The 25,537-nt window shown below is 52.0% G+C and overlaps 7 protein-coding genes across 7 annotated transcripts; 3 read left to right on the top strand and 4 right to left on the bottom strand.

Annotated features, from left to right (window-relative positions):
• Positions 1–148: 148 nt before the first annotated feature.
• On the bottom strand, positions 149–2,591 carry TRIVIDRAFT_31898 (uncharacterized protein; the record flags this gene model as incomplete). Its single annotated transcript, XM_014104067.1, has 4 exons — positions 149–230; positions 332–1,767; positions 1,831–2,296; positions 2,350–2,591. 4 exons carry the CDS (start codon positions 2,589–2,591, stop codon positions 149–151), a joined length of 2,226 nt encoding a protein of 741 aa, XP_013959542.1.
• An 807-nt stretch (positions 2,592–3,398) lies between these two features.
• Positions 3,399–5,139, bottom strand: TRIVIDRAFT_219103 (uncharacterized protein; the record flags this gene model as incomplete). Its single annotated transcript, XM_014104066.1, has 3 exons — positions 3,399–4,019; positions 4,076–4,658; positions 4,715–5,139. The coding sequence occupies 3 exons, from the start codon at positions 5,137–5,139 to the stop codon at positions 3,399–3,401; spliced, it is 1,629 nt and encodes a 542-aa protein (XP_013959541.1).
• Positions 5,140–5,941: 802 nt separating this feature from the next.
• On the top strand, positions 5,942–7,567 carry TRIVIDRAFT_126462 (uncharacterized protein; the record flags this gene model as incomplete). The annotated part of the gene is made up of 2 exons (XM_014104065.2): positions 5,942–6,098; positions 6,162–7,567. Coding segments are annotated over 2 exons (1,563 nt in total), but the record flags the coding sequence as incomplete, so codon positions are not given.
• A 240-nt stretch (positions 7,568–7,807) lies between these two features.
• Positions 7,808–9,729, bottom strand: TRIVIDRAFT_72446 (uncharacterized protein; the record flags this gene model as incomplete). Its single annotated transcript, XM_014104064.1, has 2 exons — positions 7,808–8,473; positions 8,545–9,729. 2 exons carry the CDS (start codon positions 9,176–9,178, stop codon positions 8,397–8,399), a joined length of 711 nt encoding a protein of 236 aa, XP_013959539.1.
• Positions 9,730–10,203: 474 nt separating this feature from the next.
• Positions 10,204–12,611, top strand: TRIVIDRAFT_62017 (uncharacterized protein; the record flags this gene model as incomplete). The annotated part of the gene is made up of 8 exons (XM_014104063.1): positions 10,204–10,477; positions 10,883–11,047; positions 11,200–11,276; positions 11,424–11,428; positions 11,671–11,683; positions 11,851–11,866; positions 12,258–12,385; positions 12,555–12,611. The coding sequence occupies 8 exons, from the start codon at positions 10,204–10,206 to the stop codon at positions 12,609–12,611; spliced, it is 735 nt and encodes a 244-aa protein (XP_013959538.1).
• A 5,361-nt stretch (positions 12,612–17,972) lies between these two features.
• TRIVIDRAFT_208206 (uncharacterized protein) lies at positions 17,973–22,949 on the top strand (the record flags this gene model as incomplete). The annotated part of the gene is made up of 5 exons (XM_014104061.1): positions 17,973–18,799; positions 19,241–20,278; positions 20,344–20,524; positions 20,580–20,677; positions 20,772–22,949. 5 exons carry the CDS (start codon positions 17,973–17,975, stop codon positions 20,791–20,793), a joined length of 2,166 nt encoding a protein of 721 aa, XP_013959536.1.
• Positions 20,728–25,249, bottom strand: TRIVIDRAFT_85112 (uncharacterized protein; the record flags this gene model as incomplete). The annotated part of the gene is made up of 3 exons (XM_014104060.1): positions 20,728–23,552; positions 23,615–24,545; positions 24,637–25,249. The coding sequence occupies 3 exons, from the start codon at positions 25,064–25,066 to the stop codon at positions 22,616–22,618; spliced, it is 2,298 nt and encodes a 765-aa protein (XP_013959535.1).
• Positions 25,250–25,537: the final 288 nt, after the last annotated feature.

Raw genomic sequence — 25,537 nt, 5'->3', positions numbered from 1 at the left:
CTGAGGCTTTGAACATGTCCCATTACGTTGCCTTGGCTAACCAGCCCCAAAATTTATAAATCCCAGTCTTTTGGAATCATATATAGCACAAATAACACACTGCGCGTTGCGTCGTAGGTCTAGATTTCGACGAGCACCAGCGGCACTACTAGCCCTCAGCTTCATAGGAATTCGACTTGTGCTTGGGCTGGAACTGGAATCCTGGGTGAACGGGTCCGAGGAACATTTCGCTGTAAAGCACATGTTAGCTCATATCTTACCACTCGCATATGTAGTTTTGCAAACACAATTAAAGAAAGGAGAGAGATAAAAGAAATTCAAGCATGCGTACCTTATCTTGATCCAGTCCTTGTAATTGTCAGACGCCATCAACGTCTCCATCTCATCTCTGCCCTTGTACGCCGGCGGCCGATCGTTCAATCGCGGAGGCAGGTGCTCCAGTAAACCAATCGGCACGTAGCGGTGCGCGAAGCTGAGATACTCGAGGAGGAAGCGTCGGGTGAAACCAATGCCCAGTTCGTCCGAGCCCCACGCCTCGAGACCATATTTGACAAACTTTTCAATGTAGCCGAGGCGTTCGGTGGAAGACTTGTCCAGGTATTGGCCCTTTTCAATTTCCTCAAAGATCCAGGGCTTGATGAGGGCTCCACGGCCAATCATGACCGTGTCGACGCGAGCCTTCTCAATGTGCTCGTAGTAGTCGACGTGGGAATAGCAGTCGCCGTTGCCGAGGAAGTACATGCGCCCGTCTTTGGCATTTGACAGGGTGCTCTCATCTGGCTCAGCAATAGTGTCGGTGATCTTGGCTTTTTCATCGTTGTATGTCTTGATGAGGGCAGCACATTCGCCGATGTAGCCCCAGTCTGCCGTCTTGGTATACCGCTGCTCGCGGCTGCGGCCGTGAAGAGTAAGCGCTGCGCACCCAGGGGCACCAAGTCGCTCGCGGTGCTCGCGAGATCCAAAGGCCAGCTTGCCAATGATTTGAGTAGCAGTGGAGCGATCCTTGCGAACTCCAGTCCTAATCTTGGCGCTGATGGGAATCTCACCAGACACAGCATTCATGCCTCTGATCATACGCTCCATCTTGCCACTGGCATCTAGGAGCGCAGATCCAGCACCTGATTTGAAGACCTTGTCGATTGGGCAGCCGCAGTTGAGGTCAATTACTCTGAGATGGGGGCAGTAGCGGTTGAGCACATCAGCGGCCTTGGTTACAACCCAGTGAGCACTGCCCGAGATTTGGGCGCCAAACTTGAGATCGCGCGAATGGTTATAGTCGTCGAACAACGGGATCGCTCCTGGGTTCATCTTGGGGGGCGTAATCTCAGACTTGTGTGCACGCATCAGGGTCCAATCAGGCTTGGAGCCCTGAAGCAGGGGCATTCCCAAAGCCATTTCCGAGTAGGTGGCCTGGCAGCCGAGCTCTACACATAGACGTCGGAATGGGAGGTTACCCTGGGTTGTCAAGGGAGCAAGAGTTGGAGTCTCTGGGCCAAAATACAGGCGGCGCTTCTCGGAGGGCTTGAACGGGGGGTCGACAAATCGAGCTCGAAGGTCTTCGATTCCTAACGCTGGTTGATCTTTGCGGCGGTGATGAAAGTCTTGACTAATGCCAGCCTCGTGGTTCAGCCATTGGATGTATTGGTCCGTCTTGGTAAAGTCGAGTCTCTTGCGGTTCAGTTCAATCTTCTGGCCCATGGTGACAACGTTGAAGATTCCAGGTCGTAGTTCATCTTCACTTTTTCCCCTGTCCTCAAATTTCGAGCCCTTTTCCTCTGAAGACTCTGTAGAAGCAGATTGTTCCTCCTTGGGTGGCTCCTTGGGCTCTACCTTGGGCGGGCGGTTGTCGCTCAAAACCAGCTCTTTCCTGCCATCTGCGTGCTCAATTTCTTGCATATGGCTCTTAACAAATCGGCACTTCCAGCCTGAAGCACAGTAGCCATATGCCTCGAATGCAGGGCATTTTCCGCCGAGGGCCTCGACATCTTCGCGACGGCCCTCGCTAAGGTATTTGCGTAGATCGTGGCACATTTTGCACCCGTCACCATACGGACATTCCTTGGGTGAGAATTCTGAAGAGTAAGCCCTGCTGTTGCAGAGGGGAATAGCATCGTCAAATCTTCCAAATGAACGATCAATATTCTGACCCTTCGCCTTCTTCTTGCCCTTCTTTCCTCGATCTCTCGAATCTTGTCCATCCCTCTGGTCTCGGTCATTTGAACCTCGACCCTCAGCAGCATCGTCATCCACAGCACTAGAGCGCTCATTCTGATTCCCTGACATATCGATGAGATACCTAGGAGGCTCCAGTTAAATGAATGCGCGTGTTGTCGTTGGCGAATGACTTACTCTTTCTTGATGGGAGCCATGCCCTTGACCCTATCTGTGGGTTCGCCATTCTCTTCCGATGGTTTCTGAACTTCGGGCTCCGGCTGTGAATGCTCTACATGAGTGCCGTTCTGAGGAGCATGAGCCGTCTCTTGGCCATTTTCTCCGTTGCGGTCCTGAGCAGCACCTGCGTCGTCAATCTTAATTCGCTTCGCAGCTCGCTCCTCAGAATTCGAGTCAACATCTGGATGTTGTCCACCCATTGTGGTATCAGCTTCTGTAGACATATTGTGGCAAGGACGCTGTCGAATATATCTTGGTAGTGATGAAAATTCCAGGATGAAAGTCTCAGCTGCGGAAGGGCGATTCAATCAGATAAGATGTACAGCAAAGGATTTTTTAAAGTCCTTGCTCAAAGTATTGGGTAAAAATAAAACAAAGCCTTTTCCCCCAAGTGAATATCAGGGTGGGAAAGCAAGGCTAAACTTCAATTAGGCCAGCCTTGCGTTGTGATGATTGGAGAAGTCGAGTGAACGCAGTGGAGCTAGAAAATTCTACTTCATGGCGAAGTGAAGCAGTTACTATTACCTGCCTCGCACTGGGCGCTGTGCTAATACAGTGCCATTTCATGACATATACTGTACGTTTTCTTCCTTTCCAAGAGCACTTTAAGAGGCATCTTACGCACTGTACATGTATCCACATATGCAAGACCTCATATCTAGAGCCTTAAGTGATATGCGAGCCGGAACGGTAATCATATTTGTCTGAGCTTATCGCTTTTGCGTATTTCAAACCGTAAATGCGTATTGGTATAGCTGTCTGGGCTTTAATTATGCGATAACCCACTTGGTTACAGATTAATCCATTGAGCAACAAATTCACCAAGCAACACTCTAAGTTCTCCCAGCAATCATTGTTCTCATAACTAAAACAGCTGTAGACTTCTAATCGCTATTATGGCATGATTTATTTTACGTTGAGTGCCACTTATAAGAGCTTGACATCTTACATGTATTTAGATATGGAGTACGAGCACTCCATTAGCACCTAAGCATTGTCTTTATTATTCACTCAGACACAGTGGAAGTCTCAGTGTTGACAGGAACTCCGACAGGAGCTCCAATTGCATCAGGCGGAGGAAATTTGGTGAGAAGTTGTTGCAACATCTGCAAGACCTTTTGGTGGTCGCTGATGAGAGACAAGGCTTTGTGTTCTTCCTGCAGAGAGATCAAGATCTTCTGCTGCTCCTCCAATGCTCGAATGACCTGGTCTTGCTTCCTGTCCACTTCACGAAGTCTGAGATGAGCCTGCCGCAGTTCCTTTCGATGAAGATATTCGACCTCTTCCCTTACTCTTCGGGAAGACTGCCTAATCTTCATGACAGTGCTTCGCAAAACCTCACCACGCTCTTCTCGATTTTTCGTCGTGACTCTATCTTTGTAATTCTCCCAGGACTCCCCCAAATGGCGTCTTTCCGTCCATTGGGGGACTTGAACTGCTTTCATTGGTAAGACTCGGAGCACATTCGCCATCCCCGAAAAGCTGTCAGTGATTAACGCTGTTATTAAGCCCTTGAGCCTAGGTTCCGGATAGAGCTCGTACTCCTGGGCGCAAGTCTCGAAGGCAGCTTGCATCTCCTTTAGTGCCTCGTCCAGCAAATTGGAGTATTCCTGCCATAGACTTGCAGCCTTCGCCGGCAATTAGTACATGTACTATTCTATTTGATCTACCATCGCTGCCTTACCTCTAACAATGCTCGCACCCCATTAAATATTAGAGCGGATAATTCCGAGCGTTCTATATTGATAAATATTTGGCTGAACTGGTCAGCCCGTTTAGCAGCTTGCCGTTCTTCAATCATGTTGTGCGTGTTCATTTCACCGTGAAAAGGGTTGACACCAGTTTTCCATTCCTGTATGGCATACTGTAACGCCGCTGACACAGATGCATCTACTTTGTCGTCTTGCGTGGCCTGGCTTACAATGTCTACTCGATTTTCAACCGTGGAACCGTCGATGTCGCGGGAGCCCTCAAAGTCCACCTCGCCGTCAAGTGACTGCATGGCCGATAGTTCGCCAGCTTGTGGTAGTCCACTCGAGGTAAAGCTGTCGTAAATTTCAGTAACTCGCAGGTCACTTTGCCCATGAATCTCGGCTGCGGCTCTAAAAAGAGCGTCCACTCTTTGCAGGAGCCTATGTTCGATCCGTTTCAACTGAAATGTGATGTTCGTGTGAACGTTGTGAAGACGAGAAGCAAACAGATGCCCATATTCGTCAAGCTTGGTGTCGATGGATGACAATTCTTCAAGCACAGCACTGTCAACTCTCCTGGTTGTTATTCCACGTCAGTCGCGTAGTCAAGACATGTTGTGAATCACACTCACATTCCAGCAAGAAGCATGGCGAGGGCTAGAGTCTGCTTAACCGTCTCGAGATGTCTAGTGAGCTTTTCAAATTCTTCAGATTTCAATACCCATTTGGCGCTCGTAACAGCTTTCCTCAGTGCATCTTTCCACTTGATACCTGGGTTGGTGCGAAGCGGCTCGACAGCCAACCACATGGTCTTGAAATCTGACTCGCATGCCTTGAGACAAGCCAATATCACGTCGGGTATCGGTATCGTAGTCTGAATTAGATCAGAAGTTGACCGTCCAATCTCTGGAAACAGCTTCTGAAGAAGTTGCAATTGTGCACACATTTGACGCACCTCTTCAGGTGCGTCCTCGATAGAACTGAAGAAGCTATAGATCCGACTTCCCAACCCGACGACAACCTCAGTTGTATCCAAAATTTCGATGCGACTACCCATTTTAGAAAAACGCGAAGGAGTTTGCTATAGATGGGCTTGGGCGGGCAGAAGGGAAGTGAGGCGATGAGGAGAAGGAAGTGGGATATATGTAGGCAGTGCAATCGTTGGTTCAGGCAGCATCAGGCTGCCAAACACTATTGCCAATCACGTACTCGAAACGTAACTGGTATTGCATGAGATTTCATAAGACACACAAGCAGCTGGAGAGCTTTCGAGCCAGCCACTCAAAACAGTTGCGCACTTGTCTTGTTGTGCGCTGACATTATTGCAAAGCACTTGTTGGCAACATACCTATATACGAATATTCGGTGAGAACAGGGTTAAGAATGCAAAGATTTTGGAAGTGCAAAGATGTCAAATCGGAACAAACTGTGGCAGCAAAATTGCCCGTATAAATGAAATATAGCCGCAGCTAAGAAGAGCCGGCTCATGATGATGCCTTTGATGCTCTCTTCACTCGCAACGGATAGTTGATCTCGATTCTCTATGCCACAATATACTGACCCGTGCTTCTACGACTGAACACAGCAGAGAGCACCCCACCGTATATCGCTGAAGCTCGACATTTCAGCGCTCAGCCCGCTGTAGCTGTAGCACTGAAGCCGAGAATTCAGTGGCCAATGCCGTCGACCCCACCAAGCAAACCCCCTCAACCTCTCTCCTCTTCCAAGGAGTTAAGCTCCTCCCGCACGCGTCCCTGTGAGACCTCGCGAATTGTGCTGCCGAAACTCCATTGCTGCTCTCCGCTAGGGGGCAATGAGGAGTAGTTGGCGAGACCATGGAGGATCTGGGCCAGTCGTCTGCTAGTGCGACCCGATCTCCTGACAAGTCATCAACCTTCAGCTCGGGACACGCCTCGCGGTCCCAAAGGATTGTCATCGACCCCTCCGCTAATAGACGACCGCCGATGTTCGACGATGACGATGACGACGATGACGACGAGGAGGAAGACTTTCGAGGTGAAGAACGGTACGAGGGGCACGAATACGACGAGGATGAGCCACGATACGCCCCGATGGAAGACGAGGAGTCGATAATACCATTGCCAAGGAGCCACACACCAGGCCAGCTTGCTGCCAGGAGCAATCTGCCGGGCGACCAACATCGCGGCAGCAAGGGCACCGCTGAATTGCCTCTTCGCCAACGGGCAATTTCAGCGTCGCACTCACATCCGCCACCCCCTCGTCCGGCAACGGCCCCGGGGCAAAGGAAACCGACGAGCTCCTCGAACAGCGTTCCCGACCTCCCCCCTCCCCTCCCTCGCGATGGCGAAGCAGAACAAAAGCCAGCGGCGGCACCAGCTGCAGCTCCGTCGTCGAGAGTGACATCCGCAGTGTCAACCCGCCAAACGAGCACTATCGTCTCTCGTCCAGTGTCTAGCAAACATACCACTTTCCCCCCATTGCCGAAACCCGACGATGGGCCAGACGTTTCTCCCGCTCCGGCATCTGGCATGTACTGGTCCAAGGCGCCAGTATCCGGAGCACCACACTCGAACCTACGAGCCCATACAACGACGCTCATCGGCTCCAATGTATATGTTTTTGGCGGCTGTGATGCAAAGACATGCTTCAATGCCATGTATGTCCTTGATGCCGACTCCTTCTACTGGTCGGTGCCGCACATGACGGGAGATATCCCAATGCCCCTCCGAGCCATGACTTGCACGGCGGTGGGGAAGAAGCTCGTGGTGTTTGGGGGTGGTGATGGTCCTGCGTATTACAACGACGTCTACGTGCTCGACACGGTCAATTTCCGGTGGTCCAAGCCGCGCATCGTGGGAGACAAGCTGCCCTCAAAGCGTCGTGCCCACACGGCGTGTCTCTACAAGAACGGCATCTACATCTTTGGCGGTGGTGATGGCGTGCGTGCCCTCAATGACATCTGGCGGCTCGACGTCAGCGACACGAGCAAGATGTCGTGGAGGCTGATATCCAGTGCCGAGAAGCCGGTCCAGGGGTCCAGGGACAAGCGGCCAAAGGCTCGCGGCTACCACACGGCCAACATGGTCGGCAGCAAGCTCATCATCTTTGGTGGGTCAGACGGCGGCGAGTGTTTCGACGACGTGTGGATCTACGACGTGGAGAGGCACATCTGGAAGCAAGTCAACATCCCTATAACGTTCCGCCGCCTCTCGCACACTGCCACCATTGTGGGCTCGTATCTGTTCGTCATCGGCGGCCACGACGGCCACGAGTACTGCAACGACGTGCTGCTGCTCAACCTGGTCACCATGACGTGGGACCGGCGCAAGGCGTACGGCCTGCCGCCGAGCGGCCGCGGGTACCACGGCACGGTCCTGTACGACAGCAGGTTGCTCGTTGTGGGCGGCTTTGACGGCAGCGATGTGTTTGGCGACGTTATGCTTCTGGAGTTGGCGGTCCACGCGTATTACTCGCAAATCAGCCATTTCACGATTGATGTATGATGATGGATTTTCCTCTACGCGATTATGAAGAGGCAGCAGACGTTGGATACTTTATACCTATTAACCTTTCTTTGTTTTGAACTTTTTTCATCCGTGTGCATAGAGTAAAGCTGATATGGCTGGTTCCTTTGTTTTCCTTTTTATCCATTGTACAGAAGAAGCAAGCAGCACAGTTTTAAGTTGTCTCTGAGGAGATGGAAGTAGATTTTTTTTTATGATGCCAGTAGTCAAAGTTTAGATTGGGTCATGATATCATTTGATTAAAATATTGTCATGTTTTCTGTTATACAAAAGGGAGTATGTGTATATACACTGCAAAGGAAACTATCCTGTACAATTTGTTTCGTCTGAACCACCCATGAAATGCCAAAACGACTCAAACACGCCCCATCATGCAAATGCTAAAAATAAAAATAAAAAGATTAAACCAGTTCCAATGACTCCATCATCAAAATTGGCCCAAGTGTTTCTTCAAGTGTGCGGGTTTCTTTTCTCTATACCCGTGACAAAAACCCATCCCGAAAACCCCCTCAAACCCATTAGATGAAATTATGAAATTCCGAATTGTTGTTTTTCTTTGTTTTGTACGTATGTGGAATCACTTCCCTCTGCTGTATAGAAATGTGTGAGTGTCCATGAGTTTATACATGTATGAGTGGTAGTAGTGTCTCTATGTGTGTTTATGCGAATGGTGTTTTGAGTTTGGAGGGGTCGGTTTAAAACAACCGGATGTGACGGATAAAGGTTGCATGCCATGGCACCATTAGTGCAGAGCTTCTGCTGCTAATGGCTGACATGGGCGAGAGAATGAGGTGCATTCAGCAGCTGCTTACTGGGCGTGCTGCTGCTCGCGCTCCTGCTCAGCCTTGCGGGCAGCTAATCTCTTCTCCTCAGCCTCAACCATATCTAATGGAGTCTTTGTTAGCCAACTGTTCGCTGTAGAGATTATGGTATATTATAGAGGGGAAAAGACTTACCCATCCACAGATCTTGTCCCTCGTACTCCTCCTTGTGGATTCTCTTCTCAATGAGGTGCTTGTGCTCCGGGTCGTTGGGGTCCAAGACCATGACGGTCTCCCAGCGGCCCTTTGCGTTCTTGGCATCGTTCATCTCGAAGGCGGCGGAGACGATCAGCACGGCAAGGGTCAGGCCCTGGGCATAAACACGAGCCTGCACGATCTTCTGGGGGGTGCTCATAGGCGCGCGGCTGACCAGGGCAAGGGCAATGGCCAAACTAGCAAGCCATGAAGCGCCGACAATGCTGTAGCGGTGTTCGCGTCCGTAGTTCATGAAGCGCTCGTAAGCGGTCTCGTTCTCGCGGATAATCTCCTGAGCACGCTGGGAGTTGTCACGGTACTTGGCCATGGGGTCCTTGCCTTGCTGGTAGGCGATACCAGCTCGATCAGCCTGGACAATGGCACCAAAGGTACCGGTAGATGTGACGAGGAAGGTTCGGAAGGGGAGGGTCAAACCACGGAAGCTGGGGTAGCGCCTTGAGGCGTAGATAACACCAGTTACGCCAATGGCAAGACCGATTGTACCACCGACGAGTCCGCCCTTGACAACGGCGTTGTAGTGCTCGGCTTCTTCTTCTTTGGTGACGACCTTCATGATGACTGTGGGGGTTGGTTGTTGTAGGGGATTGTGCGGTAGATTATGGTGGTGATAGCTATGGAAGCTAGAGTGGGCTCAGTCGCGAATATATATTCAACTTCTCTACTGCGCGGAAAGCGGGGGCGGATAAGAGTGTTGCGAAAAGGCTATCTCAGGTCGAAAGCAGGCTGATTAATGCCGGCTCGAGCGGTAAATGGGATGGCTGTCGGAGATGTCTAGGAGAAAGGGCTGGGCAATCGGGCGATATTTGATACCCCAGAAGAACTCAGATGGGAGAGGGGTGGTGTCAGAAAAGCTGTGGTGGGTCCCAAAGCAGCAAGAGGCAGCGAGTTTATGGGTCGATCGGAGGACGATGGTTGGTTCTCCTCGGAAATGCAATGGAGGTGTTGATGTAGCCTCGAGAGGATGGTCGTGTGAGGGTTTTTATTTAATCAAGTGGATGGTGGTAGATTTGGAATTGTTTGTTTGATTGTTGTTTGGGTGAGGATGTGAGTGGATGCGTTGAGTGTTGAGTGTTGAGTGTTGTGTTGATTGTATTGATGCTGATGGCAATGCAAAAAGCCCCAGATGATGGAAGCGAGCGCCCTGTAAATATAGTGCTGGTCTCGCTAGGCGCCGTCTTGCGGCATGATGTCAACACAGCGCAAGATTGAAAATTTCTCGATTCCCTTCCGAGCCGCCCCGCCACAGAAACCGAGAATTCCCCACCGAGAAATTCCCGTGTGTTTGCCGGGCCTCCGTCCGGACACCAGAAGCGCCCTTTTCCCCTGCCAAGCTGATGCGACACAATTAAAGCAGACGGAAACGTATAATTGAAATCTTACTTTACACACCAATGAGAGCTGTCCTTTTCCCCCCGTCTATGACGATTGAGCTCTCGTAGACACACAGAATGAAGCTCGCCATGTTTCTGTCTTTCTCCTGTCGTTCTTCCTACATGCTCCGACGCCTCTTCTCTTTGCGGCGCCGGCGGCCGCCTCCGGCTTAGGTAACCGGCGAAACCTGAGCATCAAAAAGCGGCCATGGCGGCGGCTGCGGCATCTGCGGCGTCGTTTCGCGGCAAAAGCGACGGTCAATGCGAGCCCATCAGGCTCAACGAGAGCCGCCGTGAAGCGCGGCCCTGCGGCGGTTTCGCCCGTGAAAAAGTCGTCTCACGTGGCCCCCTGCCCAGCAAAATGCGCCGCAAAGGGCTGACATCATGCCCAACTCCCTGCAGTGACGCGCCTACTGGACGAGCAAACACACAATCGGGGGCGGCAATGCCGCAGCCGGCACGGGGCCTTGGCGGAACGCATCGTACGAGTTGAGCATGTTTTTGTCGTCCCGACTTCCATGCCCGATTGCCTCGACGCCAACGGGCCCTTTTTTTTTTCCTTTTCTAGAAATCTCGGGGCGTTCCGTTTCATGCCGGTCGTATGATTCCAGTGTTTTAGTTTATCGATGTGAAATATTCCATATGCTATTTGAGTTTCCGGATTTGCAATCCAATCTATTTGCACGCTTAGTAGTAGTGGCGGGCAAGCGACTAACATGAATCCAATTGCGTCAGGATTAAAAAAATTCATCGACGACAGATGTACATATCAAAAGACTGTATATCATTACATACTCTCTGTTTTTGAACATGGCACGTAAAATTTAGTCAACCTCATAGATATGTCCAACTCAAGACAGTGGCAGGAAACAACCTACAAAACCTAGCTACACGTGCCCATCAAGCGGCTACCCTGGAGACCCCGGATTCCAGCCTTCGACTTACACCACTCCAACAAATCGTTGCCACTCCCCCTGGACTTATAGCCGCGATGCATGACACTACTGAGCGCTGCCGCTTGCCGCCCTTCCGGCGTCAGCCGCATCGCCCTGGTGCGCTGGGGGAGCTTTGGGGCCGTCCCCTTATCTGGCAGCCCCCCTGCCTCCCGGTGCCCCTGGGACAATCCGATTGATCGGATATCTGGCTGATAGCAATCCTGTGTGACCTGGCAGGTGGGCTGAAGGATCTACCTGTACGTGTATAGTTAAGCCTGCGGAGTTTACGCCACGATGTCTCTGTACGGAGGAATTCTCCATGGTGGTTGTGAGACTGACTGGAGCCGTAGGTTGGCCACTTGTGTCGAACAGTAGCTGCTTGTACAGGAATAGTAACCTAAATAGCTCTATTTGATACACTAGATATGTAAATTCATCTCGTGTATTGCCTAGGATGAAGTCAGCGATCGTTCTCGTCGCATCTAGCTCATGTATATCGTAATATTCTCATCGGTGCACATGGCATCCGGGCCATCATACGGTCACTGCACCACCAAACTCTTCCATTCAAACTGCAAAAACAAATGAAAACACCCCGGTTGGCTATTCATCATGATCCCGTAGTCGTTCCCACCAAATACACTGGAACCAATTAACTGGCGGTCGATAGCTGTACGTAAATACTCGTGTAGTTGCCTGGCTACGAGGGTGCAGATGCAATAATAATGGACATGGCGCTAGCTAGAGTGCTTGGTACGTAACATGTAGTCATATTCGTGTTGGTTGCTAGCAAGGCAACCTATGCAGGGGCTGAGAATAACCTTGTTCTGAGAACCTCTAAGAATCAAGATTTGCAGATCCGCCGGTTTCTTTGTGTGATTTCTGACAGACCCCCCAACGGATAGCCCGATATTAAACAGGCTGCCGCCGAATCGTGCGTAACAATATTAGATCTAAAATCCCCTGTTCAACCGAGAACAATATGCGATTTTTTGAGCCAATAGCCAGCCACGCCTCTCTCATATGCTATCATCTATCAAGTATTACGTCTGCGAGCCCAGCACGACTATTTCTTGCACGCATTAATCGCAGCATCATCGATATACAACTGACAATTATGGTGCGCTATATCACGTCAAATGACAAAATTATCACTCTTTTTCACCATTGAAGAACATATCGAGCACCCTGATCGCACAACGCCCTCCTAGGACTATCTAGCTGTAATTACACGGACCGTAGATGTAAGTCTATGCGCAATGGTATTAACAGAACTAGAGGTACTCTCGGGCCTCCTGTGCTATAAAAAGGATGCTTAGTTCAATAGCTCAAGCACGGCCTTGGGACGGGTATGGAGCAGGAGAAAATGCCTATGGCCTTGGAGCTCGGTTGCTCCCAAGGTGGCAAAGTACGAGTAGGGTACCTCCCACATGCCAAACAACAGCATTGGAAGAGGTACTCTGTACGAGTATATGGATACTACCTATTAGCTCTCGGCTATACGGAGCAGTGTTTATACCAGTGCCTAGGCGAGGAGCCGAGGTGGAGTTGCTTTGGTCGGCGACACTGAAGCGACGATCGACGACACCATGTGTGGGAACATATGGCTGTGAGATGCATCTAGGGTCCAACATCTCCAGCCAAGGCTCTGCAACCGCTAGCGCAGGGAAAAAGCGGATGAAAGGCAAATGTCTCTCGTGGTCGATGGATTTGTGGCTGCTGGACCCCTGTCTAACGAAGCTATGGAAGGGGCCCATTTGTTCCATGAGATGCCGAAGTCGACCGCAGCACCCACTTGGACTCATGACACCAGCACAAAACAGGCTTTGGTTGCGCAGACCAACGGAAATATCCAACAAAATCCAAAAAAAAAAAAAAAAAAAAAAAAAATCATTGTTGGTCGTTTTGACGGGCCATTCTCCTTCTCATTCTCTCCAAGCTCAAACGGCTAGGCCTGGCATGTGGGCGGCTTGTTCCTGGCTCTATGCTCTGGTCCTAATTTTCACGGGCACCTATTTAAAACTACGTACGGAGTACTGTAGTGTGTCTTGTCTCAAGCATTGCCTAGACGGGCATAATGCGTGTTTCAAGATCTAGCGTACACAGAAGATCCTGTATGGTATTGAGTAGGAAGGAAAAAGAGAGAAGAAGCCTACATTGTATGGAGCACTTTGTATTTGTCTGTTGGCATGTGACTGGGTTCTTCTGTCTCTCCAGTTTGTTTGAGCTTTTTATTTGTTCGTTTCGCGTCAATAGATGGTACTCTGTAATTTCAGCCTGCCAAGATGCGGCTTTAAACTGAGTTCCATGAGTGAGTTTCACACACACAGGAAGACGCCAGCTTACCTCTCCACACACGAGCATGCAGGCAAGCGAGAGACTAAAAGGCCTCGAAATGTCATTTTCCGCACCCAAGAAGCCCTTGATTAGTCGTGGAAATAAAGGTTTGTGTCTCGTAATGAATATAGCAGCAAACCCACGGCCAAGCTATGACTCAGGACACCTGGCGGCAGAGGCGCATCCATCGCCGCAAACAGTGAACCGACGAGGATTCGACTCCATCCTAAGAGATGTCCCACTGCAAGATGGATCCCGCTTGTACCTTGTGATGTCAAAAATGACAACTCGGGTAATGGGGCGGCAGAATCATGGTAGTAGCTCTCAGTCCAGTCGATATTACAGAGTAGCATTCGGGGCGAGCCTGGAGCTGAACTTGGCGAGCTGCAGGTGTCCTTCATTGATCGATATCCACGGCTATTGTCGATATATGCTTGCTCAAGGGTAATAGCGCACGCGACTGCCATGAAATCCCTGTCCTTCGGGGGCATTTTCAGTGACAAGCCGGAATGCGACGCTGCAGCGTTGACGGCCCGATCAAGGAAACGTGAACCGCTCTAGGTTATTACCACGCTCCATGTCTAATTTTTGCGATCTCATTTGAACTGGGGCGCATCATGTGGATTTTTGTTGGGGACTCAAAAGGCATTTGGCTGTGATAGGTAGGTAGGTAAGAAATGTGCCTGTCCGTGTACTCGTACCTGTAGGCATGGGGTATCAAGAATGGAGCAGTACGAGATGAGATGTTGAGCGAACTGCAGAGTATCAAATGGGTTTCTTGAGCGCCAATCGCGGCCTCTCTGAGACTCTGAGCTCCAGGACGCATCAGAATCCCGGACACATCTTTCTAACTTGTTGTCGAGTTCTGAGTGGCTGTGCGCAGGGCTCTGTTTGCCAACGTGACGCTCACACATTGATTGCTCGTCACGCCTGTCACCACTCATGCTGCTGGAGAAGGGTCCAAGGCCCAGCTGCAGGTCACAGGCGCTACTCGAGATCTGGCGGTGTCCAGGCCCCAGCCAGATTGTCCACCAGCCCTAACGATGTCGACTTGTGCCTGCAGCTTGCAGCTGTTAAAGGCGGTCGAAATCGTGAGGCGAGAAATGGTCTCTGACATCATTGGGGGGACTTTGGGCTGAGAGTCGAGGCTGGTGGATAATAATATAAGACATGACTGCTCACCGTACTGCATAATAGTCTCTAGGAGTCCATAATTTTCAGGCGCCGCGTGTCTAGATGCAGTGAGCTTTCTTATGCTGCCTTCTTCTATAGACTATATGCCGTGTGGAGAGGCTGCTGAGCGGTGAGAGGAGTTGGCGCGGTGCGAGTTGAGACGCAAGATGAAGCAGGGCAGCAAGATGGAGGTTAGTGGGCGATCATGTGGGATGGTGTTTTGTTGGCAAGTCGCAAGATGCGCGTGGAAAGAGCGGCGAAGCCCTTGACGACTTCTAGACTGCGGTGGCATTTACACACATTCCCAATACGGGTTGATAGTATTACAATATTACTCGACATCTGCATCTGTGTAAGGTAGCTGGTACCAATCTCCTCAGCTCGAGTCTCGTTGCCTCCCTCGTGTTGATTCCGGTCGACTGCATCCGCCCTTTCTTCCGAGTCTGTTTGCTCGTGCCTCCTCACATGCCACCTAGATGCCTACAGTACTCGTAACCTAACACATGTCAATAGGTACCTATAACACGGGTTTCAGCTGACACGGAGTATCCCGTATAATGGCCTCAGCAGCAGGTGGCAACCGGCGGTCAATCGCTATTACGATTGTCCTGATGCGAAGCTCCATTCCGCAGCAGCAACGGCGCTCCGTAGTGGCTCAGCATTACGGCGACGAGTAGCGTCGATGCTAGTGTGTATTGACCAGTGTACCAAGCGCCACCATAGGCTGGGCAAGTTGATGCGACTGCCATCAAGTAGCCCCAGGTACCGGCTAGTATGGACTGCTAACAGCATCTCCGACACCTTGCTATTGTCGGCTCGAAGTCCGTGGGTTTGGCTTGGTCTGCGACGCATTTATCAGCCATGTCGGTGTGGCCAGAGCAAAGGTGCTGCATGTACTCCGTACTCCGTGTAGACGGTCTGGAGCGAGCCATTTCGAGGTACTCGTACTACCTGGTCCCTACCCAAGCAGACGAAACAATGCGGGATGAATACCTTACATGGCATCCATACGATTAAATTAGGTCACACTTCCAATGCGAGTGGCTGGCGTCTTGGCACAAGTCCTGGCAAAGACGGGCGTTTGTTTTCCGTGGTTGTGCAAATGCCAAGCACGTAATATGGAATATGGAATAATACTGTACTTCTATAGTCCCGACCTGCCGACAAGCCAGGTTGAGCACACTAGCCTTTCCAGGAGGACGAACCTTTTCTGTTCTGTTGTTTGGAGCAGTGACTCCGAGCGTATTACCTCGTACCTATGGAGTAGCAGCAGCCGTAGGAGTATACCTATGATGATTCCATTCCTTGCCACCCAAACTGTCGTGCTAGTCAGCTCTGGAGAACGCGTCCGAACCTTTTAGCATTACTTCCGGGTACTTGTAGGTACGGCCTGGCAACTTAAACTGCACCCGGCGAGGACGAAGAAAGTGTAATCGCCCGGAACTGGCAAAATGGAACGAGGAAATTCCGATCTCCGGAGAGGCGGAAGAAGCAACTCGTACTACTCCAGTATCTACCTAGTACTGTGCATAGCAACAGCGAGATACGTAATGCTACAGCACACTTGTCCACGCCTAGTCTGATGCTGGCTTGAGCTGAGATGAGTCTGACTACGACCTACTGGGTAATTCATCATCGTTGACCTGCATTACTGCTTTAGTCCTGACCGAGCTGGGCCCTGCAGCTCGTACTCCATCCGGTACGTGTCCGAGTCGCCATCACAACCCCCACGGACCGATGGTTGTGCCATACCACATCCCCAGCACTTGGCATTGCAGACGTCCGCTGCTGAAGAAGACAAGGGCAGACGAGACATGATACCAAGGTCGTCGACTCGCATGCTCGCACGCACTTGTGGTAGCATTCGCCTGCCCAGTAGGTACTAATGTGCAGCATCACCACTCTGTTCCCCTGCTCCGGCCGCGCTCCAGCGGGCACCTGGACGAGACGGCCAAACAGGCGTGAGGCACAGGCACTTCCTTACTAGGTTGATTTGCTCAATGTTGTCTATCAATGGAATGGATGCGTGCGGATGCCGCGGTCGAGGCAGGCAACGCTGCTGACTCCCGTGCTTTACAATACAGCACCAGCGGCGTGTTCGTTCCGAGGCTCTCAGCATTTCCGTAATGGCAGCGCTGGATGAAGCCGTCCAATTAACCGTTAGCGCCAACCCCTGTTCCTGTGGCACTGTGGCTACTGACACGCTGCACCGTGATCAGTGCTGCGAGCTTGCAGGGGGCCTGAGGCCGGCCAGGATGCCGTGGATGAGGTGTGGATGCTCATCATGGTGATCATGCCGTCAACCATCTGGGCCTGTGTCGATGCTCTCTGCGCTCTCGGTTCTTCGTATTTCTCTAGCCCTCTCTCTCTTAACTTCCATCTGCATCTCCCTCGACTCTTCAGCTTTAAATTGAACAGTGCTTACTCTACTCAGTTGCTGCAAGGTCAGATCACCGTGCAAAGAAGACGGCGCTGGCAACCCGGAATCCCATGCCGTCCGTACATGTAGCTTGTGATGATACCTACCTTACCTCAAGCCACTTTCTGTCCATCTTAGCCGTGCATGCACCGCGCCGTTTGAGAGACCAAGAACCGACCAACCAACCGACTTACACCCTTCGTGTTTCGCACCAAGTGCCTGCAGCCGCCATTCGCTGCGTTTGAGGACCAAAAGCAGTCAATCAAGAGCCGCCCGACAACAATAACATATCCAGGCCGCACCGCTCTTCCTGAGAGACACTACCCTTCGATTTGGCCAAGTCTCCCCAGCTGTTGGCCGCACGACTCGCGCATCCAGATCATAAATACTTTGGCTTGGAACCCCAACCGGCGACGGGTGACATCCTCGTGGTTTTGCCCGTACAAGTACGAGCGGCCTGTCGAGTCTCAGCGCCCTCCCAGCCATAGCTCCCGCGGCGTCGGCGGAACCTTGATTGAGCCATCCATCATATCGTGCCTCCAGGATCTTGCTTTTCTGTTTCCGAGTGTTTGGCGACGTGTTCGATTTGCATCCCGACCTTGCGCCGTGAGTGCCGTCGTCATATCCCAAGTACAGCCCGTCGACTGCGGTCCGCCCACTTACACTGTAGGCCCGACAGTGTACCTCTGAGGTACGGAGTACTTTGCGCGTCCTACTCCGCATTCACGGCCTAGGGAAAAGAAGAAAGTCGTGGCACGCCTTTCCACCGTCACCGTGCAGCCAGGCTGACCCAACCGAACCATACTGGCAAGAAAAGGGCCCAGCACGACCAGGGGTTGGTGACCTGCTCTCCATTGCTTAGGTACCTAGGGATAGGTACAGTCGATAGGTACCTACAGTACCAACTTGCTTGAGTTTGGGTTTGGGTTTGTGCCGTCGGGGGTGTTTATCGTGTCCTTGCCCCGTTGCTCTCTGATTCCTATTTCTATTCTTCACCTGCTCTGCTCCGTTTGAACATCCATCCTATTGAAACCACCGACCTCCACCCTCTCCATCCCTTGCCTTCGGCTGATTTGCTCCCTTGATCGGCTCAACTCCCTGTAACTCGGGAGGATGCAGAGCGCCCTCAGGTGGTTCCAGGGCCCTGACAAGGCCCTTGGGCCAGGCTCCACGACTGCGGTCGCCCAGACCAGCGCTAGCCCCAATGCCCTCGCCCGGCCTGCCCACCACCGCGCCACTGCAAACGCCAGTGCCAGCAGCACTACCAGCACCACCAGCACCACAGCGAGTGCCACGGCCAGCGCCAGCGCCAGCGCCAGCACCAGCACCAGTGCCGAAGCGGCCTTGGCTGCCTGTGCCGCCTCGTCCGCCCTCGCCGAGTCCATGTCGCCAGCTTCGCTCAACTCGTCGTCACAGTCATCTTCGCCCCAACCAGCGACTCCCCCCGACTTCTTCCACGCTTCATCGGCCGCATCGTCTGCGTCTGCGCTTGCGCCTGCATCGCTCTCCGCTGCTTCTACTCAGTCTACACAGGCCTCCGGCTTCTCGCCCGCCCCCGCACTGCGCGCTGACCAAGACGCCTCAGCGCCGTCGCCATCCTCGTCCTCGTCCTCATATTCCTGGACCGCCGCCCTTCGCCAGACCAAGCAGAGCCCGCAGCCCGACAAGCTCTTCGCCCTCCCCCAACTCGACGCCAACATCGACATCGACCTCGACCTGAGCGATTGCGACGACGCCGCCATGACTACTGGCCCGGGCCTCGATGCTGCCATGGGCCGCCCGCGGCAGGACTCGTTTGTCAGCGCCGGCCCGAAGCCCATCTCCATGAACATCCAGAACCGCGACAATGTCAACCGGAACCGTCGCGAGAGTCTTGCCGGCAGCCTCATGGGCGGCATGAGCTGGGGCGGCATGTCCTTTGGCAGCTTTGTCCGAGACGAGTAAGTCGGCCGTCTTTTTTTGTCTTGTCCCGCCCCTTGCATCGTGCTTGAACTTTTTATCCTTATCGGCCTCAATCTGTTATCCTGTGGGCGCTACACTGCATGTAATCTTTGCCCCATCCGCACTATCATCGCCATCACCACCATCGTCATGGCCAATCGCCCTGTCTCGTCTTGCCTCGACGTGCGTCGTCGACTCTGTCGTTGGCAGCATACCGGGCTGGCGAGAGAGACATTTTGAACCCTTCACCCCGCGTGCAACACCAACATTTTTTTTCTCCCACTGTTCCCCTCCTGTTCGCACCACAACCCCCGCCATCCCGCGTTGCATCATGGATCATGGCCATTATCTGCTTGCTGCATATTTGGAGATTCTGCAGCAATTTCTTCTACTCCACTTTCCTTTCCATGATGCGACTGCTAACATACAACCCACCACAGCATCATGATGCAAGGGACCTCGCCGTTTACGGGCGGCGCCCACCAGTCCCCCTCGTTTCACTCCTCGTCCTACCTGCCGAAGCTCGAGGCCAGTTTTATGCGTGACTTCACATGCTGTGGCAAGATTTTGCCTAACCTGCATGACTTGCTTCAGCACTACGAAGAGGCCCACACACAAGCCAGCCCCGGCGCCGTCAGGAACAGTGCCTTCAACCAATTTGGTGCATTGGGCATTCAAGGATCTCCCAAGATGCCCAACTCGAGGACGACCCCGGCCCCTGGCCAAGGCTCACAACAACTGGGACAGCAGCGCCAGATGGGTGGCCCCGGTCTTCAGATCGGCGGATCTCAGCGACTCGGCAGCTCCATGCTGCAGATGTCCACCTCCATGAGCAACAACATGAGTGACGAAATGGATGCTGTTGCTGATATGGAGATGGATGACGCCTTAGGCGCCATGGACATGGACGACAGCCAAAAGATGCACCAGACCCGGCAGCTATTTGGCCAACAGCAGCGGCCGCAACTAAACATGAACACCTCTGGAATTACCCAGGGCCTCCGAACGTCGCAGCCGCCTACGCCCGCCGCCCAGAGCTTTGGGTTCCAGAACAACCCTACCGTTTCCTCCGTCAATACCCCCACCCTCATGACACAGCAGCAGATGCCGCAGCAGCAGTCTCAGCAGAATGACGTGGATGAGGACCTACCTGGCATGCCCATGGGCGGCGACGCCACTGATCTTGGCGATATGACATTCGGAAACGGCAACAACAATGACGGCAACGACTCCAATTTCTGCATCAATGATCCTGGCAAGCACCTGTTCAGCCCCAACGGCGCATTCCCGCAGGGCAACCGATCCATACAAGCACAGCTCGCCCAGCTCGGTTTGACCCACGGCCAGTTTGCCGATCCCGAGGCCAACAAGGTCCTGCTTGCTCGATTGCAGAGCATGATGATGCCAGAGGAACACAAGCCCTTCAAGTGTCCCGTTATCGGCTGCGAGAAGGCGTACAAGAACCAGAATGGACTCAAGTAGGCTATATACGCTCATGCCACCTGATTGAGAATACAATTACTAATCTCTGTATCAACTATAGGTATCACAAAGCTCACGGCCACCAAACCCAACAGCTACACGAGAACGGTGACGGAACCTTCTCCATTGTGAACCCAGAAACAAGCGCTCCTTATCCAGGTACCCTGGGAATGGAAAAGGAGAAGCCCTTCAACTGCGAGACGTGTGGCAAGCGATACAAGAATCTCAATGGCTTGAAATATGTAAGTCTAAACAATTCGATGGCACCGCCCCGTCCGAAGCTGACCGCTGTCATAGCACAAATCCCACTCTCTTCCCTGCAACCCTGAGTTTAAGCTTCAAGCACTGGCCGCTGGCCTGAATTTGCCGGGCATCGGAGAGGACGTGATGCTGCAGTAAGCGACTTGCACCGCATGCGTCGGTCAAGTCTCTCTGAATGGCATGGATCTGTTGGAGTCACGAGAGACGTTACGAACTCACCAGTTATAGCTCGATTCCGGCGTCGTGTTGATCCTTGTGGGGGTGCCCTCCCCCTGGCTATGATCATCGCGCTCTCCATGCCTTGTGCTGTCCGCTTGTGCTCTGCGCTCAGCCACATGTATATGCACTCCTCTTCTGCCTTGACATTTTTATGGCATATGGCGACGGCGTTTTTCCCCGGGCTGGTTCCCTGAGAAGCATGGGTTCAAGGCTGGCAGTTTCATAGATGATCGCCTCTCCTCCTAATTGAGGTTCCCACATGGATGGCGCGCTCACCAACCCCTCACCTTACGCGCATCACCGAGCAGATCTTGCCTATCATCGGACGGTTGCGAAATACTATCGGTGATGGTGCACGTTTTCCTCGGGCCATACATCCAGAACTGGAAGGACCTTATCATGATCATCGAATAGTACTGAGGCTCCTTTTTTCGACTCAATTATTCATGGCGTTGTTTCTATTGCAGTACGCTTTCTATAGACAGCCGATTGGCACAGCGAACAAAACCTTCTGCTCCCTACAAACAAAAGGAAAAAAAAGCTCGTTCAAAAAGAGGATGCATGGGGAAAGATGCTATGGCCTAAAATGGCAAAGGGAAAAAGGGAAGAAGAAAAAGAAGAAAAAAAATTGGAAGAATGCTTTTATGAATTTGTATGATTGGGGGTTTCTTGTCCTTTATGCTGTGTTTCTTGGAGAATCGGTAATGCATTGGACGCAAAATTGGGTGTTTTTTTTTCTTACTGCTTTTACTCGGTATGGTTATTTGATGGTTGTTGATTTTCGGTTTCTTTTCCCATTACTACCCTCTTATGTTTTACACGGCTGGATTGCTTTGCTTTTTTACACACTGCTCTCCTCACTCATTACCCTGCCATGGATAAGTGGGAATGGCAATCTGTTGTGGGTTTTCTTGGGAAGGGCTTTGGAGAAAATTCTTGGGTGGTGGAACAAAACAAAAAAGGGAAATGGGAGATACATAAAAAGTTGCGTTTTGTTACTTGATCATTTACTCGTTTTCTATTTCTTTTTGCTTTCTTAAACAGGGACGGTCATAGAGAGAATCTAAGGGAAAAGGGGGAGCTAATCTTTTGCTCTTTTGCTTTTATTTTTCAAAGTGTGAGAGGAAAAAGGTCTGTTACATAGATTAATGTTCAGCTTTTTTTGTCTGCCATGCTTGTGCTGTCTCGTGCCTGTCCGGGTATATCCTTGTGTGCCACGCATTGTGTTTGAGATAAGGTTGGCTGCTGTCCCTGTCGGAACGAGGGCACATCCTTTCCGTATTGAGGCAGATGGGCAAAGGTTCCTGTCAAGGTTGTTTCATATACGTGCGACTTCGCTTCCATGCAAGTGAGGCTGGCTGCTTGGGTGAGCCGCGTGGGATGGCGCTTGTAATCCTCCGGTGTGTCACGGATAATTAGAGGAAGGCGGAAGCACGACAAGGGGGGGGGGGGGGGGGGGGAAGCAAGAGTATATCATGGTCTATAGATATCGATCGAATAGCTGGCTACCTAGTACGCTTCATGACTTCATCACAAGCATACCGTCAAGACAAGTGAAGCAACCAACTCCCTGAAATGCTCGAACAAGGAAAGGAAAGGAAAAGGAAAGGAAAAGGAAAAGGGAAAAAGAAAACCCGCATGTACATAAAACAGGAGAGAAAATAAAACACTCATATCCTCATGCGTAATGCCTAATGAGCAACCAAGCAAAGCTCATATGGTCTCACTGAATACGCTTCAGCCTTCGTCTCAGAGGCTCATGGTGATCATGGCCTGGAAACAAGGTAACCCAAACCGACATACGCGCGCTGCGCGACAGATGCCGTCTAGATTACTGTATGCACCATTCATGTTTACGATATCTCCACGTCTTCGTCATCGTCATCGACCTCGGATTCGACGATCTGCATCTGGCTACTGCTGCTGATGCTCTCCTTGCGGGTGCCATGACCAGTGCCGTCGCTATACCGGCCCGATACGCTCCCCCACTCAAGGTCGTCGCCCGCGACCACTCGGCCCTCCATGTCGATCTCCTGTGACAGCTCGACCAGAGCGTTGCGGGGGAGGCGGAGGAAGCCCTGTGTGCGGACAATACGACCCCAATGCGTCATGCAGAACGTTGCCGCTCTTTTGCGAAGCCATTCCTCGCTCGCTAGTCCCGAGCAGTACCAGATGACGCAGGCGTGCTCGACATCGAGCTCCTTGGCCAGGCGATTTACGCACAGTAGGCGAAGGTGCGGGATGTTGTAGATGTTGGACATGACCAAGAGGCCGGCCACGTCGGAGAGGTCCGTAGTGGCGTCACTGTCCGTCTCTGTCGTGCCGTGGATGTTGTCGGTGTAGAGGTACAAGAGGAACGCCTTGACAACCGAGTATGGCTCAGGGATGTGCATCTTCTTGGTGTGAAACTCTGCCATTTGAGCGTTGTACAAGCGCGCAAAGTGCGGCCAGCGCGCTTGCAGAATAAGCTTGTGGACATGAATCGGCATAGACGTCGGCACGTCGGCAGAGAGCCAGCCCTGATCTCTGTTCGCATCATCGGCTCGAATCAGCCCAGAGCTGAGCGTTTCATCGCTGTCAGCGTCATCGGCAAGAGCTGTGATGATAAAGTCGGTGCCACTTCCAGACTCGGGAGGTTGATTAAATAGTTTGGCAAGATCCGCGCCGAGGCCCTTGGAAGGTTGGTCGGATAACCTGGTGGTAAAGGACGGCCTGGACTGGGCCAAGCTTTCGGGTGCGAGGTTGTTCCCAAGGAAGCCATATCGCCGAAGATCGACCTCCATGATGTCGCTATACAGTCCTTGTGTTAGTATAAAAGATGGAATGAGCATAGGTCGGCAGCTTTAACTTACCTGAGATACTCTTCATAGCCATTTGGCCCTAGATCAGTGGCCGCAGGATCAACCGGACAGCCCAGGAGCCACGCCTTGGTTCCATCTTCGTTCATAGTACAGTAGTGCCATCTATATCCCGTTTTGAAGATTTCGCGGCCGTCAGCGAGTTTCTGCCACCTCAGGGTACTAAGATCCAGGGCGGACAAAGAGCATTCTCTATGAGTAATGGTCGCCGCGGGGGTTACAAAATCGAGCAACGTCCCGGAGGAGTAGGTGTGGAAATGGATGCCGGAGCCTTGGGATGGTACAGTCGGACCAGAAACGAACTTGAGGGCAGATATAGTTCCGGGTGCCATTGGCGCATAGGACTTTACTTGAAATGATGGAGGGTTTACTTGGGCCGTCCGAGAATTCGCAGCATAACCCGAGGCGCCAACAACCGGATTAGACGCCATGGTATAAGGCGGCCTTGGCGAACTGCTAGTTCTGTGAGCGGCAGAATGGCGATCCAAGACGCCGAAATGGGGTCGGGAATCGAATTCTGGGCTTCCCTTGAGGTCAAGCCACCATAAGTCACTGATCTTGTCCATATCTTCACTGAGGCCACCAAAGACCCAGACGCGATCGCCCCAGATATAAGCAGAGTGATCAAAACGGCCGACAAAGCGCCATGCTTTGGACCATGTAAACGTCTTGAGGTCGAGATAGCAGATGTCGTCCAACACATAGTTGTTCTGACCAGTGATGCCACCAATAATGAACAATTTATCTTCGTGCAGCACTGCAGCGTGTCTTGCCCTGCCTTTGGGTATCGGGCCGGATACCATAGGCTGCGTCCAATGTGCTGTTTTCAAGTCGAATATAATGAGATCGGATAGGTAGGTTCGATGTTCGTTCTCACCACCGAATACGAGTAGTTTGTCGCCTTTGTATAGAGTCGCCGTGTGGCCTATGTGAAAGCGCTGATTAGCGTTTGCCATGATGGAGATCCAAGAACCAAAACTCCAAAGATAAAAGACAATCCGCTGAGCTAGACGTACCCATGCGCACTCCGGGAATATCCCCGTAGTTGTCCACCAAACTCCATTGATGGCTTGCCAAATCCAATCGCAAGACATGATTGTATACTTCGTCAGTGTACTGGTCAAAGCCACCGAAAGCATAGATTTGGTTGTTCCCGCAATAGGTCACGGACGCATTGACGAGGCACGCGGGCCTCTGTCCTAGGGTGCGTGTAACTTTGGGGCGATAACCATCGGCCACGGGGCGAGCCTTGATAGGAGAGTTTGGCATGATGTAGGTATTGTTGGAGGAAGAAGCCGAAGCTGGCGTCTCAATGGCACTCATGGCGTCTGATGAGGTTTGGCTGACAATACCGGATTGCTGCGTCCCACCAGCATGGGGTGCCAGGGTTTGGCCAAAGATGCTAACAGAAGAGGATGCTGGGCCGGGGGTTGACGGTTGCGCCATGATGAAACTTCACAGCCACAAAACCATCACAGGCGAGGCCGTGATCAGAGTCGCAGATCGATTGCGACTGATGCAGAGGCAGTGATAGAGGCAGATGTAAAGGAAGGACAGCGGATAACGAGTGATGCGATAGCGGCCTCAGCACACGCCAACTTGCAGTGGATTCGACGATGTTGCGTCTGGACTGGACGGCGCATGTGAGATGAGGGTCGCAAATTTGCGGAGCAATGAGACACAGGCTGTCAATCCCACACCGACTGGGTACGTACCGTTGAAATTTTTCCGCTCTCTAGCCGCGCCACGCCTTTCCTGATGCGGCTAAGGGTGTGGCGGTTACCTGGTGCAGGGGGGTTGCCTGCCGTTGCCCGGCCAAAGAGGCGGTGGCATTAAGTAAATAAAAAGAAACCATTTATGCTCACCGTCTTCTGCACCACTCCTCCGCTCATACTCCGTACTGTACATTTGACTACA

This window comes from Trichoderma virens (assembly GCF_000170995.1).
Source record: "Trichoderma virens Gv29-8 chromosome Unknown TRIVIscaffold_3, whole genome shotgun sequence".
Taxonomy (NCBI): Eukaryota; Fungi; Ascomycota; class Sordariomycetes; order Hypocreales; family Hypocreaceae; genus Trichoderma; species Trichoderma virens.
The sequence above is the reverse complement of the archived record's forward strand: the minus strand, read 5'-3'. Positions and strand labels throughout refer to the sequence as shown.